Genomic DNA, 16025 nt, shown 5'->3' with positions numbered 1-16025 from the left:
ATTTTTGAAAATGAAAGTCAAGTTTATTTCAATTTTTAAATTGTAGAATTCAACGCTGGCTGTAGTGGCTTCAAACATTTGGGGAACTCGATTCAAAATCACTGGATTAACGCCATCTCTGCCGACGCATCTTGGTCAGATTACGTACAAGACGTCATTGTTACACCTTCAACCGCGTCAAATGACGCTGGGCGTGGTCGATTTACGTGATTCTTCACCTGGAACTGAAGTAGAAGAAGAAGGGGCACCCATTTCAATCTGCCCGTCGGACGAAGAAGATAATTCGAAAGGCAATAGAGAATCATCGAACCGTCAACATCCGCCCATAGTTCCACTGACGACACCTAATTTACGATTGAGACGGAAAGCCGGAATGAGCCGGATGGAACCCCCACCTTCACCGACTCATCATCGACGGACGGTTCAACATCAACCTCAGACGACACTCGACGAAATGTTACGGATCGAGTGGAACTCTGACTCGCGGATCATATTGTCTACACCGGCCGTTAGATGGCGTAGTCAGAGCGTTGGGCATCTCGCAATAGCGTCTGCAATCAGCAACAATAGCAATTGGCCTTATAGTAGACGAAGAAAGAGTCGCTCACTGGACTCTAGTCCTGTTGTTGGTAGTAATCGGAGCCGTTGTTCGGGATTACCGGACATTCGTAGCTCTTGGGCCGTCCAAATTACTCAACCATTAGTTACAAAAGCAACGACGACGGACAAAAAAACGAGCACAAACTCGTTTCGTTCGAGAGTTGGCAGCCAAGTTTTGCAGGCCCAACATGTGTCCGATGGCGAAGGTCATAGTAAAGTTAATAAGGAAAAGCGTTTCGCTTTGGCCCGACTCAGTCCATTGTTTGGTCGTAAATGCTCATCGTCGGCAGGGAAATCGACTGCTGGCCGATCTGAACCCAACACACCTAATTCTAGTCCAGCCATAGGACGTCGCCGGAATAATTCGTCGGCTACAGTAAAAAATGAACGCCGCCACCAATCTCCTATACGGTAAATTCACCTTAAATGCTTTTTGATTCAATCTTTAATCAATAACTGAATAATATCTGAACAATAGGCAATTGCTCAATTCTCCGTTGCTGGCCAGACGGCTGGGAAAAAGTCGTTTTGCTCCTGCTGCTGCCACTGCAACGGCTATGGACAGCTCAGACGATGATATCGACGACGCTCAGGCGACTACAGTCCACAATTTCCACGATCTAGAGAGTTTCCAAAAGGCCCAGCTACTTAATAAGGTAATGGTGTTCTTCAGTTATTTTTCCATCGACGTAGATTGTAATTAAATCTCTTAGCTACGACAGACATGGATAGCTGAAAAGAATTCAGCAAGTAATGGTGAAGAACGCGAGCCACCAGCTCAGACAAGACGAAGATGTGAGTTTGTATTAAATAATAAAGCTCCACTGTGGAACGAACACAGTCAAGTTTATCAACTGGATTTCGGCGGCAGGGTGACTCAAGAGTCGGCAAAAAATTTCCAAATCGAATTCAAAGGAAAACAGGTAGTTTAATATCAGCTAAGGTTTTATACGAAGGTGCATTGATGATGTTCTAATTGGTATGATTGACAGGTTATGCAGTTTGGCAGAATCGATGGGAATGCCTACACGTTAGATTTTCAGTATCCTTTCTCAGCTGTCCAGGCTTTTGCTGTGGCATTGGCAAACGTGACTCAACGATTGAAATAAAAATGGAATTTGAATAAATCTGTCCAGAAATGGTCAATATGCCTCTTGTGATATTAAACATTCGTAACTGTAAGAATTTATTTCACGTGTCATTCCTTTGTTTATTATGAAAGTTTTCAATACACGTTAATGAATGGGAAGATGGATAAATGACAGCAGCGTACCGGAAATTGGCCGGGACATTACATTTCCTGCAAGATGAGACCGACAGGTTTCTAACACGTCGGTGTTGAATTGTCAGTTCAAATCATGGAAATTGTGTGGCACCATCTAGGTTTTAAACATTAAGAAATAAAAAATAGGAAAGTCTGGCTTATTTGAAGATTTGACGAAATTATATTTTCTCTAGATGGCGATGCAAGTTCATCAGCCCTAGTGTCAGAAATCGAACTATTTTTGTGTCTTTTTCTCGTGATGTTTATTGTTAAACACGTTGTTGCGTTAGGAAGGTGTATTTGAGGTTCCATCATCACAACAGTGTTTTGTTTTTGTTTTTTAATTGTGGTTTTTACCTCTACCCAAAGGATTGTGTTATAACAACCACTTCGAATTTGGATAACTCCAAAACTATAACTTCCAGGTAAACCAAAACTGAATTTTCGGCATCGCCTGTTGAATAGCGAGTTCGAATCATGTATTGGTGTGGCAAACCTGATCTGCCATGTCGAACCTAAATCACTGATTATGAGTAAAATATTATTACAAGATGTGCAATTTGCCATCAAAATATCTGCAAGAATTGGATCTCCAATTTACTTTCTTCTGGTGATAACCAGATCTGTTCCACTATCACCTTAGTTCGGATGGCTGCCAAATAAGGGTGATGGTTTTGAAACATTAGCTTCAATTGTTATGTGCGCGGTAGTCCTTTGAAGTGGTATGTAGGCCGCATCTGAAAACTGAACTTTAAGAACTTTGAAAGGTCATATTATGTGAATTCTCTATAGTTTACGTTTGAAACTATGCATATCCTTTGTACCCTATAAAGGAAAACAATGTTCATTTTTTAAATTTCCGAAATTTCAACTTCCGGTTTAAGATCCGGTTTTTAAATGCTTAATAACTCACTATCTGTTGTTCTGAACAAAAAAAGACCGACATTTTCGTAATCCTCGTGAAATTTGGGGTCGAATCCATGTGTCAGTAGAAAATACCCGAAAATCGTCAAAAATCGCAAATTTCCCTGAACTATAGTTCAGGAAAAATCGCGATTTTGGCCAAATTGGACTTTTCACCAAAAACGGATAAAATAGGTCAGACACACCCTAAATTTCATGAGGATCACGACAATCATATTCGTTTTGTTGTGGGCTCAGTATTTCTGGAGATATAGACTATTTCTGGTCACTTCCGGTAATTTTTTTTTTTTTCAACTTTGCAAAAAGTAAAAAATGAACATTAATATTCCAAGCATTTTAAGCATTTTGATCATAAGTGTAGCTTCCATTCTCTAAACAGCGTTTTGTTTTTGATTATTAATTGTGGTTTTTACTTCTACTTAAAGGGGTTTTATAACAACCACGTCGAATTTGAATAACTCTTAAACTATAACTTTCAGGTAAAAACAAACTGAAGTTTCGACATCAGCGTTGAATTGCGAATTCAAATCATGTATTGTTATGGCAATATCTAGGTTTCAAACATTAATTTTTAAAATACGAAAAGTCGGGGTTAGTTATTTTTGTCGGGCTTATTTGCAAATGTGACGAAATTGAATTTCCGCTAGATGGCGACGCAAGTTCATCAGCCGTAGTGTCAGAAATCAAACTATTTTGTGCTCGTAGAGTTTCCATCAAATCAAATGGTGTGCTATTTCCAATTAAGTGTTTTCCTTTTTGGTGTTGATCTATGGCAATCCGTTTTACCCATGATAAAAATAAAAAACATTGGACTTTTTTCCTCTTTACTGCTAACGCCATCTACCGGTAATATTTCTAGTTGATTCTCTGCATACACCGACCGAAAAAAATTTTAAGCCCGACTAAATAAGCCCTACTTTGTGTTTTTTATGGTTAATTCAAAAATTAAATGCCTCGTATAAAAATATACCCCATTTTCGTGATCAGCGATTAATTTTGAATCGGAATAATGTATTTTTAATGAAATCTAGGATTTTAAGAAATTGGAAAAGTGAGAAGGCAATATAGCCTTCTTACTTTTCAATTTTTGCAAAATTTTAGATTTCGCTTTAAATACATGTTACGATGCAGAATTGAACGGGCATCACGAATGTGAGTGTTGTTTTCTCGTGGAACTCATAGCTTTTGAATAAAACGTAAAAAATGGTAAAAGTTGGGTTAAAAAATAAGCCCGCGCTTATATTGCCGGGCTTAATATTTTTTTCCTATTAAAAAAATAATAGCATTAAATCTAGATAACTATAGTTGATTTTGATTCAGGATTAACCATGAAAAACGAATATGGAATTTGTTTTTACGTAGATTTTATAGTTTTGGAGTAATCTAAAATATTTTAAGCCCGAGCATATAAGCCCATTCTATAACTAGAAATGTGACCGGTAGATGGCGATAGCAGTAAAATAGAAAAAAAGGACAACATTTCTTATTTTTATTATGGGTAAAACGGATTGCCTTAGTCGGGCTTATTTTTTTTTGTCGGGCTTAAAATTTGATAGGAATTTTACTTATAACTAAGAGACATCTAGCGGTTGAAACTCAACTATTTGGAAAATTTGTCATCGTTAATTGCTATGTGAGTACGGAAGTGAATGGTTTACACGTTTGTTCTGTTCCCTACATTTTGTCTTTCAAAGGATACTTCAACAAAGAATCGATGGTATGTTCTTTGTAAAGAAATAAATCCATTGTGCTGTGTGTTTTGAGTGGCAAATATTTTACACTGATTTTTCCCCTTCATACAACAGTTCAGCTTGTTATATCATGGTATGGACAGGCTATAATTGCCACTGGTCATCATGCAACTGCACAGTGAGAGGATTCCTATTCTGTATGGGCATCGTACTTCCATTGCTATCAAGATCATGGTCTTACACTCACAAGGGATGCTGACACTGTAGGTAACAAAATTGAGTAGATTAAGACACAATGCTTAAATCTCTCAATCTTCATTTGGCCACAATGCAGTTTCCCATTACCTTTCATCCGTTGAGCCTCAAATCTTCAAACCTTCAGTTTTCCCACCGTTGGCTATAAACCTGCATAGGCTTTGGAACCATCCACCTTTTTGGTATTTCAAGTTTTCATGTTGTGGAGTATTATTGTATTGTAATGTAAAATTACGTGATAGGACCACATTTCATCTATTGCCTTCATTTCGTCGCTGTCACCATCGTCTCATCACCTTCGCCTAGGGGCTGTCACCGTCGCCTCATCGCCTTGTCACCGTCGCCTTTGCCACGTCGCTGTCACCGTCGCCTTTCGCCTCGTCGCTGTCACCGTCGCCTTCGCCTCGTCGCTGTCACCGTCGCCTTCGCCTCGTCGCTGTCACCGTCGCCTTCGCCTCGTCGCTGTCACCATCGGCTTCGCCTCGTCGCTGTCACCATCGCCTTCGCCTCGTCGCTGTCACCATCGCCTTCGCCTCGTCGCTGTCACCATCGCCTTCGCCTCGTCGCACCTCATCGCCTTCACCTCATCGCCTTCACCTCATCGCCTTCACCTGGTCGCTGTCACCGTCCCCTCGAGGATGGAGGATTTCACCGTGGAACGTTGCCCTGGTATTGTTTTGTTTTGCATTGTAATCTGTAAGTTAACCCGTTGGCTGCCACCCCGTTTGCGTCCCATTTTTTTTTGTAGCTTATAGGGACCGGGCGCTGTTCTCCCCATGGCCATGGGGGGAACAGTCGCCATTGCGCCTAATGGCTTATGCCATTAGGCGCCGTAGGCAATGCACCAGTAGGGCCTCTCTTTGTCGATGCGGCAATAGATTCCTGGGGTGTGCATTCCCGGAATGGAATCTATTGCCGTGTCAGCCCGGACTTGTCTTCGGACAAGTCCCACCTTGTTCGCGGATCCTTCAGACGGCGATGCGTAGTTACTGTAGTTAAGCAACCTACGGGTTGCATGGCCTGGCAGCCAACGGGTTAACTTAGTAAAGTGTATGTTTGTATGTATTTGTATTTATGTAAATATTATGTATGTAAAATAGTGGTGGAATTGTGTGGTGGAGGTGGGACAATATAAGAATTCTTTATAAATTTCTCACTTGTATTTATTTTACAATTTAAAACTTATAATAAAAGCAACTACTCGTGCTACCAAACTGTTCCACTAAGCCAACTAAGAAAAGCAAAAGAACTTAGGAATGTTCATGTTCCATTTCAAAGCATTTTCCTCTGACTCTCTTCTCTATATGCTTTACTGTTACAACAAAACTTCTTTCCTGGTAGTATTTCAAAGCCATTCAAACAACTAAATCTTTAGCTTTTCTCTTTTCTTCAAAGCAGGCACTATATGTAACACAGGAATGACACTGCAAATATTATATATTTATATTCAAATTGACACCATAATATTGCTGGCATTTCATACTTTCACAGCATATTCCCCTAGCCAGCACACCAGACACAGCTTGGAAACCTGCAAATACAGTTTACACCAATATTGTTAACATAAAAAGTATTCAAATAATAAATCCAACGATAAATAGTACTCAAAGTAAAAATAAAATACCTAACAAAACCTGGAAGCATTGACACTTAGATTGAAAAATTTTACAACCAATAGTTCCATTTCTTTAAAGATGGTAAAATTATGTACATTAAAATAACAAAAGCAAAACATATGCTGGTAACCAAACGATACTCAGCCATACTTCTCCCCGTAATTTACTACAGTCGCATAATGCTGCTTTTACTTAAAACTTTAGTTGTGAGACTTCTAAGAGGCACCTATGTGTTATCTCAACAATGTAAATCTATCTTTACGCCAAAAACGGAAAATTTACGTCATAAACATACCTCAAATAACAAATCGGCGAAGAAATTTCACAGAACGAAACCTCGATGCCTTTCTCGGTTGACGTCAGACGAGACGGAACAGCTGATATTTCCATGGCATGGCAAAATAGGTGATAACTCCTCCTCTAGGTGTCTCGATTAAATGGCTGCTACAATGGTTTAACATTTAGTTTACCAGCAGTATCCCAGGCATAATCAATACGTATGTCAAGCTCGAAGTGTAGCTGTTTCGCACAAACTCACCAGGATGCTCTGGTATTAACATGCTGTTATGTATGCATGTTACTAGCATTCCTGAACATGTCAAATTCGAAAGCGTACTGACGATGTCGAAGGGCACACGGGAAGCCACTCGCCATCTATCATCAAAAACATACATTTCAAACGGGCCTGAAAATTAGTTTAGGCATTTTTCTACCTTATCTTGTTTTGTTGAGTAAATAATGATTGAATAACTTCTTTCAGTTTACACCCTTAGACGCTGTTCGATTTCAAGGGCATACCGCAAGTTAATTAATTCCTCTTCATGGCAGTTCCATCTTCAACAGCACTACAATAAAATGAAAACACTGTTAGTTTCAAACAAGACTTAGGAAAATATAACACTTACAAATCCTAAAGAAAATTTTGCTAATAACAAAGAATTGGAGTGACAAATCAAATGAAATAACGTAATGGTAAAGTTTAAAAAAATTACTTATTTCTCTACGTTAGCAAAATACCTATCGAAATTCCTTGCTTCACTTCTATATCATTAAACGTACATGCAACGCTTCTAAACCCGTGGCTAAAGCATCAACATACAAACAAAATTTTATCAGTAATACACGGACACATATAATGCGCCTAGATATTTGGTGCTTCGATAGTTTCATAGATTAAAAGCAATTTTCATGTTAAGACGTATGTTGCTTACAAGGAATACATAGTACACAATAAATATTAACATATATTTAGACGCACAAATGTAGTCAAAACTACTGAATGATCATCCGTTTTGAATAAAATTTACGCTTAATCGCCATTCACAAAGTATAAGTGTAGCGGAATCCCCAAGAAATCAAATTATCCGATTCTTGTTAACAAAACATCCCTCCTTAACTTTAATAATATGTATATATAATACATATAATATTAATTTTATCACCTATGGGACCATTTTCTGAAAATCTCTGTACAATGAACATCTACGTACATGGAATAACTTTTATCTATAAAATTACCGAAGCACTGTTTATAATTTTAAATGCTGAAAAACATTGAAAAGCATATTTTTTTGGTAAAGTTGTAAATTATTCGCTTTCAATGGAAATCAGCCCAGGACATACCTCAAGCAAATTCAAAACCTCAAAAGTGAAAACTCGAATCATTTAGAAAATACTCCACCCTAATTCACTTTGATGTCCGATGAAATTTTGGATGGTTGCAGAAAACCCCAAGTACCGCTAAATTCGAAGATGTGTGAAAACGGTAAATTTGTGCTCTGAAAAAGAAAAAATTAGATTCTATTAGAACCAGAAATATTAAAAATGATTTATTTTACATTTTTACAACTTTCATTACCATATAAGGTAAGAAAATAGCCACTTTAAAAAGCATTCTTACCAGCAAGTTGATCTTCACTATATCCAGTCTTTGAAAAACAAGTAAATAGTGAAACAATAGCTGATCCTTTTAACAATAAACGAGATTTCCAATTGTAATTTTAAAAAATTGACAATTACCATATTTCGAAGTAAACTTACACAGGACTTCAGTCAGACAGTTGCACACCCAAACGAACGCACAAGCAAAATGTGTTGAAATTATGGGAAAGTGATGTCAAAAGACTTTGACGCCATCTAGGAGCCGTTTATTATATCTCTCAACAAGTTTAAAATTTTAAGTACTAAATTAATGGCCGCTACGACTGCTGCAAGAATTTCTTCGTTTTTAGTTATAAACATAACATGGCATAAGTTTTAACCGTCTTGGTCACTATTTACCTTTCTGTGTTGTTAACCGTTTAGGTAATTTTGATTTTGTATTCCTAATTCCATCAACAGCTATGTCAAATATACTTGCTGTTGATGGATAAATAGAAAATGTAAATAATAAGTATCTTATCCATTAAGGAAGAGAAGGAGAGACCGATTGAAGTGGCAAGTATCAATATGATAATGGTGCAATGCAATTTGCATGCCTAAGTTAGTAATTTATGCTTGGCGTTCCAATCTACAGTTGGTTGAATGACCCAACAGCTATCTTCCTAGATTAGCTAACTTTCTTCTTTTGTAAGTATTAATTTTTGTGTTTCCTTTCGTTTCATTTTCAAATCAGCACATGTGAATCTGTCCGTAAAAGGGTTTGAAAGAGCCAACAAACATTCAAAATGAGAATCAATTCATTAACTATCAGTTTTTAACCAACTATCAGTTAACAATATAATGTTTATTGATCGAAGTTTACAGAGAAGATGAGAACCCACCAGCAAACCTTCATGACTTGACAACATGACCAATCTCACACCACAAGAAATGGCAACCATATTTGAGCTAGATTTAGATATTTGTGCTTTCTTCTTTCCCCTAAAAAATGTAAGCTCATTTTAGCTATCTATTCTTATCATTGCATATTTTGAATAAAAAAGTTCAAAAAACAGAAAAGACATGAACACAAAAAAGGAATTACGATACCTAAGACTAAACCATAGCTAGAAAAGAGATATGGACAGCCAGAGATCACATTTGAACAGTACAAGACACTTACTGATCAATACATCAATTCAATACCATTCCACTTTGTTTCTACTTAAGTAAGATATCTTTAATATTAACAGTTAATGAAACCAATTCACCCAACGATAAATTAGACCCAGCTACGAATAAATAAGAAAAAAATGGAAATTAATAACGACATTAAAGCACGATTGGAATATTACCTCTCTTCATCGCATTCACTGCTGAGATGCTTATGTTGGGCGTCTTCAATAATCTGCTGAGCCGGCCGTCGAAAGAAGACAGATGTGCAGAATGCACGGAAAACATTCACACGGCAACTTAAAACCATTTCAATGACAGGAAGTCTCAGAGACTCTCCCATCCTCACAGCTGTTAAACCCCCAACAAACAAATTGTTTGAAGTAATACAATAGCAGCATTTAAAACAATACATACCTTTCCTGTTTTTGAGTCACAATTCCAACATCATTAAACAACCTCTCAGTTCCATTCCACCTACTATCATGCACGATCCGAGTAGTCATTGTATATGTATAGCAGATGCAAATTCCCAGAACAATCATTCAATCCACCAACGAACAATAGGTCATTAATCTCAATTCTCGAATTTTTTTTCCATTTTCTCTCATCTTCGAAAGTTATTTTAGGTTAAAACATTCAAAACGACGTCTAATGAAAAGGAATGCGTTACTAAATATATTGTACTTTTACACGTCAAATTACGTTCTCTTGATGCTGAAATCCTGAACTACCCTATCTTACCGAACCGTTCCCCGCCAGGCCAGCAGCGGATTCTGGGTAAGAACGTATTGACGGCTTTATAGGATAAAGTGACAAACCTCTAATCCAGTTCCCGTGACCCTCTGTTCCTGGGTAACTCGCCGAGCCGCCGGTTGTAGGAAGCCCCGACTCAATTTCCACAAGAGAAAGGACAAGGAACCCATGTGACGAGAGGAAGGGAGAAACATCTAAAAAAAAAAAAAAAGATTTCATTTTCCCGAACTTTTCCCCAGATGGACTTTACGTTACACCATTACTTTAAGGTTATGCACATAGTTTTCAGATACTTTTCCTCACATGAACAAATCCGCCAGATACTTGCCTCCCAGAAAGCCTAAAATGGCGAGCAGCACTAAAGTGAAAACAGACCACGGAAAGACGGGTTGCAGGCAAGAAACGATCCATCATAGGGCAAGCCACCAACACCTAGTAAAAAAAAAACTGAATGATGAAAACGACAGGCAATGAATAGGAAAGAAAATGAATGAGAAATAAGTTGAGAAAGGAAGAATAAGGTCCAACCAAAGTAAGAAGAGCGTTGGTTACGTGCGTTTCCGCCACTAATAGATACGGATGTTCCTTAAATTCGAATCGCCGTGAATTACGTGCACGGAATTCACCAACTCAAAGAGCTGTCATCCTCTCCTTTCAAAGAACTCGGGTGAAGAAAACAAACTTCCCAGCATACTGTGGTTTGCCTTTTACTTCCTTTCACTTTCTTCCAACGTGTAGACATTCGTACCCGTTCAATTGGGTCCAATTAGTAATCGGAACACGTTGGCGAAGTCCCACGGCGATAAAGACACACATGTTCTAGAAAAGGAAATTTTGTAGTGAATAGCGTTATAACGGAAACTTTAGCTCAACAAGCAAGATAATACCACTGGGCGAGAAACTAACTCCCATTCTCGGACCGAAAAGCAGCAAGCGGACGATTTTGGATAAAGTTTCCCACGACGAGAATCTGAAATGAACGCTTTACTTTATAGTAGCTTTTTGTTTGAAGGAATAGGAAACTTCTTACCCGTGTGAATTTCCCATTTACTGAAGCAGGGTTAAGTTAATACGCAGGTAGAGTAGACAAGTTCAGGAGCAAACACCTGCTTTTATTGATGAACAGTCTAAAAACGATATTGGAAATTAACATCTTAGAACAAACAAACACGTCATCTCAAATGAACATACCAGAAACACAAGGGTAGAAAAGATCTCAATCCACTATTCCAGCCAACGATAATGGTGATTCAGGGGGAGGATGACCTGAACTAATAGAAATATTGCTTATTATAGTGCAACAAAAGTATCCAATTTCCTTGTGATAATGATCTTGCTCCATTACATATAATTATACCAATAATCCCAGATTAGTGCTAATAGAAACCATTTTGCGTTTAATAAGTTTTAGGCGGGAAGACGATCACAGCAAAGGGAATTGCTTTCTGCCCAAGTCATTTTGAAAATTAAGATATGATTAACTATCGGCTTTAAAATTCATAAATGATACTACACTTAAGCAAAACCTGAAACCTTTAACATAAAATATTACCGAACAATTTTCCTGATTCCAAAGTGGGGAATCCGAAAGTCGCTTTTACCGGATCTGGACAATGACCATAACACGTGCCATACGGCGGTGAGTTGTAGTTCTACACTAATAGTTCAATGCTCTCGCTAGCTAAGCAACTAACCGCGCCGGATGTCGCCATTTTGGGCTATTTAGAAGGAATGGTAAAATGTTGCCAAATATCAGCGAATATTTGTTTCATTTTTATTACTTTTACAAAATATCTTCAATACGTGTAAATTAATATTTATCTACTGTATAAAACTTTGTAAATCCAACGCCATAAAAACATCCTGATTTACGTACAAGATCGTTAAAACTTAAAAATCTGACAGCGTCGAGTATGGCTAGTATGTGATTTACGATGCCAAACTTGTCAACAAATCTTGTGAATCCGAAAGATGAATTGAATATTCATCTGAATTAAAAGTAGGGATTTTGCCCTCGAAGAACGGTACTTTCCACAGACTGACCTCAGCATATTAGGACTTTGCTGGACACGAAGGCTTCATTTGAGCAGTTTAACCTTTTTTGGTATTTGTAATCGTCACTCAGAGGGAGTAAATAAACAATTAACCGTTAAAGAACAACGGGTTTGCAGAGATTTGAACCACTGACTTTTAGCTTTTGAAGCACATGCTTCACCAAGTAGCTAACTGCGAAATTTCATAAATGTTATTCTATTACATCATCGGTCGGGACGGATTTGACGGATATTCGAGAAACACTTTTTCTGGATTCACTACAATCATTTAAATGTTTTAAGACATACACTCAATATTTCAAAATATTTTTATTACTACCAGCTTAGATGTATAATTGCTACATATTTTCCCACACTACAACCGTGTTTGGCTCAGTAGAATCAGATCACCGTAACGTGCATTCAACAGTAACATGAAATGGTAACAAACTGTTTACCCAGGAGCTTGGTGATAAGACATTTAACAGCGTGCGTTAAAAAAACATAACACTTAAAAAAAAAAGAAATTTCAAATTCTATTGACCATAACTATACTTTAAAAATTCTATTTTATTATTAATGACAATTAGTTCATCCATCGTATGGTCATCTAGAGTTAATTTAGATTCCTCCGAATCAGTGCCTTCTAGATCGATACATGTTTTAATGACATTTTTTATTGTTACATGCAAACTGTTAACAGTATCCCGATCAAGGATCTGTCTTTTCTCCATTTCGCTGAATACACTGATAATGCCGTGTACCATTGCGTCAACATTATCCTTCAATCCATCTATAAACTTGATGACGTTTTTATTAGGAACTCTTCCGTTGAATTCTTTGCCAATAGCTCGTTGCACTATCGCAATGGTTTTACTGATGCCCATGGATTTCGCTTTGTGTGTCTCCAACGCTAATTCCGTATTCCCATTTACCAAACACTCAACAATCAATTTGATACTAACAATTGAATGTGCGAGTCGTTCTTCTTGAAATTTTTCCAAAATCTCTTGCATTTTTTTCTATTTCGTGATAACTTTTCTTTAACTTATCGATCTCCTCTTGAAATTTCTGATCAAATTTTTTTTTTTCATTTTCCATTAATGAATTCAATCGACGAACTTCGCCTTCGTAAGCTGCTTTTAATTCCTCGTAGCGTTGATCTGTAACCTCTTCTGACGCGTTCAAGCAGCGAAAAGCATGTTTCACACCATTAATATTTCTAATAATGGATTCAATTATCTGATTGCAATATTCAGGCGAACCAGGCAAACTAAAAACTGAAAGTTTATCTTCCTTCACTTCACACGTCAAGTTGCTCCTTACCTCTCCACTACCGAGACTTTCTAGCAAATTATTGATGTTGTTTAACTCATTTTCAGTTAGAGAACAACTATTGGGTGCTTCGAAAGGAAAATCTGAACCCTGTGCAATGTGCTTTATTGCTTCGCTGACGGAAAGCAGTTGCCCACTGGATGCATCCCTCTTCCGAAGTCTCGCCGCCTTGTCACCGCTTGAAGTACCAGTTGCGACCGCGGAAACCAATCCTTTGATTTGGTCGACAAATCGATCGAAATCGGCATCAACTTCTATCATAATCGCGTCAGTTAATTTTCCAGGGCCATCTGCCGTGAATAATATTGCAATTAAAACACACATTCTGAAATGTTGGAGACCTTTTTAACAAAAGGAACTAACCTGTTAATGGACTTGTAGAAATCAATAATGGTCTAGTAACGAAGAGAGCAATAGTTACTAACCAAAATTTGGCCAAGCGATGACGGTTGGAAAACGACCAGAAAACTTTCAGGTTGCTGGCAGTATTTGAGACCATGTAAGCCATTATTGAAATTAAGAAAACTTCGTACTTTTTTAAAATGTCGTTTGCAGCGAAAGCTCTGGAAGGAACAGTTCAATTCGAAGGCAAAATGAGTTCTACTGATACGACGCAGACTTATACTCACCAAATAAATAATAAACGAACCATATTTTTCATCTGCCGCAAGCGAATTTGACATGTGATATCTCTTCGAAATGCTGGACTCTCAAGGGTCAAAGGGGCCAAGCTTCCTCCCTTGCCAATGATATGAGTATTTCCAACATCTGCGTCTCAATTCGTCGGTTGGCGAAAGTACAAGGATTTTAATATTTCGCTTCATTTCGTCAAGTTGATAACTCTGTGCTACACGCATCATTTATACGCTCTTCGAATTAACCTGAATAACAAAAAGGAAAAGGTAAGCTAATATAGTAATTTGTTTTTAATAATCGAACTGAAAACAATTTTTATCTTTTAAACTTAAATCAAGATGATAGGCTAGATATGACTCTTGAATTTCAATCGATTTCGGAAGCTGGGCAGTTGCTGCTCGGCAGTCCATTCAGTGGTCACATCGACGATGTTTTTGTTCTCGATTCGAAATATGACGATCCATCGAGTGAAAGGATCTACATCAGACACGGTGCCAATCTGGTTGCATTTAACGTGTCTTATATTAATAATTTCAGTCATTTGAATCGACTTTGGAATCATCGTTTGTTTAACGATGCCCAACAGATGTCCTACCCATTGCGAGCCTATCCATGGCTTGTTACTAATACTATGCTTGATGACGGCAGTGATGGGATCGTCCTTCGTAACGAGGACGGAATAGGTTTCTACCGTTTCGATCCAAAGAATACCAATAAATCCGCCGCAAAGCTTCAGGGCATGTCACGTGACACCAGCTTCCGTGATCTTTATGGAAGGGGAGAAGTCCATCAGTCTGTTGTCCTCATTGGCCGATTCTATCACAACACGCGGCTGGTCGGAGTCATGAGCCGGAAGAACGACAAGTCCGGCCCGGTTGTTGAATTTTACGCAGCTTCCAAGGACCGACTTCAATCTCGCCAGCCGCATCCGCTTTTTCCTTTGCGAAAAAGCGCAACAGCTTCGGCTGCGGTCTCCAAAATATTTAAAGCAACCGATTTTTATGTGGCGGACATCCAACGGAACGGACAGGACAGCATCATCGCACGTAAAGAAACTCAATTAGAGCTGTATCAGTTCGACGATAGGTACGAACTTCGACAGGTGGCCAAAGTGTCACTGGTGGACAGTTCCGCCGGATTAAATGAACGATTTTTCTTCGTTAACTTGACCGGACGACCTTTCCAAGACGTAGCCCACTTTACTGCACATGGATTGTTTGTCTACCAACAAAACACTCCGAATGTAACTGGCATTTCCATGAGGGACTACAGTCTCATTCACTACAACGCTGCATTTTCTGAGACGAATGGATGGATGCAAGAATACGATCAATCCATCCGCTTAGTTGATGTGAACGGTGACGGGCAAGATGACTTGCTCTTCACTGGCCCAAAAGGACTGACAGTACTTGAATTCGATGCAGAAGAATTCTTCTGGAAAACTCTGTTGGATCCTTCGTCGTTCAATGATGCCACACAACGCTACGCTATTATTGGCGGTGCTACTAAAAGCCGTAAAGGTCAAAGGTGGATACAAGGAGTCATTTCTACTGACACTGGATGAGGAAAAAAACTTTTATTTGAGCCGACTTTCCGTTAAGTATGCAACCAAGTTACCTGTTAAATTGGCGGCATCTTTCCTTTTAATTTTTAAAATTTTTGATGTAGAAATTGTAAGATCACAATTAATTCTTTTTTTATTTTCTTAGAGACGAAATAAAACGAAAAATTTCTCCCATTCCTGCTCCCGCGGTTGTTCCAGTCACTCCCCGTCATTCAACTGTAGAAATTCCACTGCAGGTGAGACGTGCCATTCCAGTATCTGAAAGACCGATACTCAGATGGACAGAACAGCACGCTGAGCCGATTTCCTTAACGGATA

The 16025-nt window shown here is 38.4% G+C and overlaps 2 protein-coding genes and 3 long non-coding RNA genes across 11 annotated transcripts in view; 2 read left to right on the top strand and 3 right to left on the bottom strand.

Moving 5' to 3' along the window:
* Positions 1-16025, top strand: part of LOC130686077 (tubby-related protein 4-like) — a 48089-nt gene that overhangs the window by 4176 nt on the left and 27888 nt on the right. For 2 of the 5 annotated variants that reach the window (XM_059494236.1, XM_057509370.2), the window contains exons 11-14: positions 47-1011; positions 1079-1256; positions 1314-1523; positions 1593-1746. In XM_059494236.1, coding sequence (XP_059350219.1) covers positions 47-1011; positions 1079-1256; positions 1314-1523; positions 1593-1709 — 1470 coding nt within the window. In that variant the 3' untranslated portion in view covers positions 1710-1746. Of the gene's footprint in view, positions 1-46; positions 1012-1078; positions 1257-1313; positions 1524-1592; positions 1747-16025 lie in introns of those variants that run through there. The other 3 variants (XR_009420582.1, XR_009420581.1, XM_059494237.1) reach the window with 2 other exon arrangements.
* Positions 4426-5073, top strand: LOC130686088 (uncharacterized). Its single transcript, XR_008999809.1, has 4 exons — positions 4426-4505; positions 4594-4742; positions 4814-4916; positions 4977-5073. It is a non-coding gene; the product is annotated as an uncharacterized LOC130686088 (long non-coding RNA).
* Positions 5948-8096, bottom strand: LOC130686087 (uncharacterized). Of its 2 annotated transcripts, XR_009420588.1 has the most exons (5): positions 8032-8096; positions 7064-7195; positions 6889-7004; positions 6646-6794; positions 5948-6265 (listed from the first exon to the last, which is right to left on the bottom strand). It is a non-coding gene; the product is annotated as an uncharacterized LOC130686087 (long non-coding RNA). The 2 variants fall into 2 exon arrangements; XR_008999808.1 differs by having other exon boundaries at positions 6646-7004.
* Positions 9114-11814, bottom strand: LOC130686086 (uncharacterized). Of its 2 annotated transcripts, none has more exons than XR_008999806.1 (8): positions 11692-11814; positions 11331-11410; positions 11170-11266; positions 11027-11109; positions 10668-10958; positions 10403-10571; positions 9801-10333; positions 9114-9734 (listed from the first exon to the last, which is right to left on the bottom strand). It is a non-coding gene; the product is annotated as an uncharacterized LOC130686086 (long non-coding RNA). The 2 variants fall into 2 exon arrangements; XR_008999807.1 differs by having other exon boundaries at positions 10888-10958.
* On the bottom strand, positions 12488-14096 carry LOC130686082 (uncharacterized). Its single transcript, XM_057509374.1, is given in 3 exon segments — positions 12488-13189; positions 13191-13797; positions 13871-14096. Coding segments are annotated over 3 exon segments (1233 nt in total). The 5' UTR covers positions 14016-14096; the 3' UTR covers positions 12488-12708.

The sequence above is a fragment of the Daphnia carinata genome, chromosome 2, assembly GCF_022539665.2.
Source record: "Daphnia carinata strain CSIRO-1 chromosome 2, CSIRO_AGI_Dcar_HiC_V3, whole genome shotgun sequence".
NCBI lineage: Eukaryota > Metazoa > Arthropoda > Branchiopoda > Diplostraca > Daphniidae > Daphnia > Daphnia carinata.
This window is presented reverse-complemented; position numbering and strand designations above follow the sequence as displayed.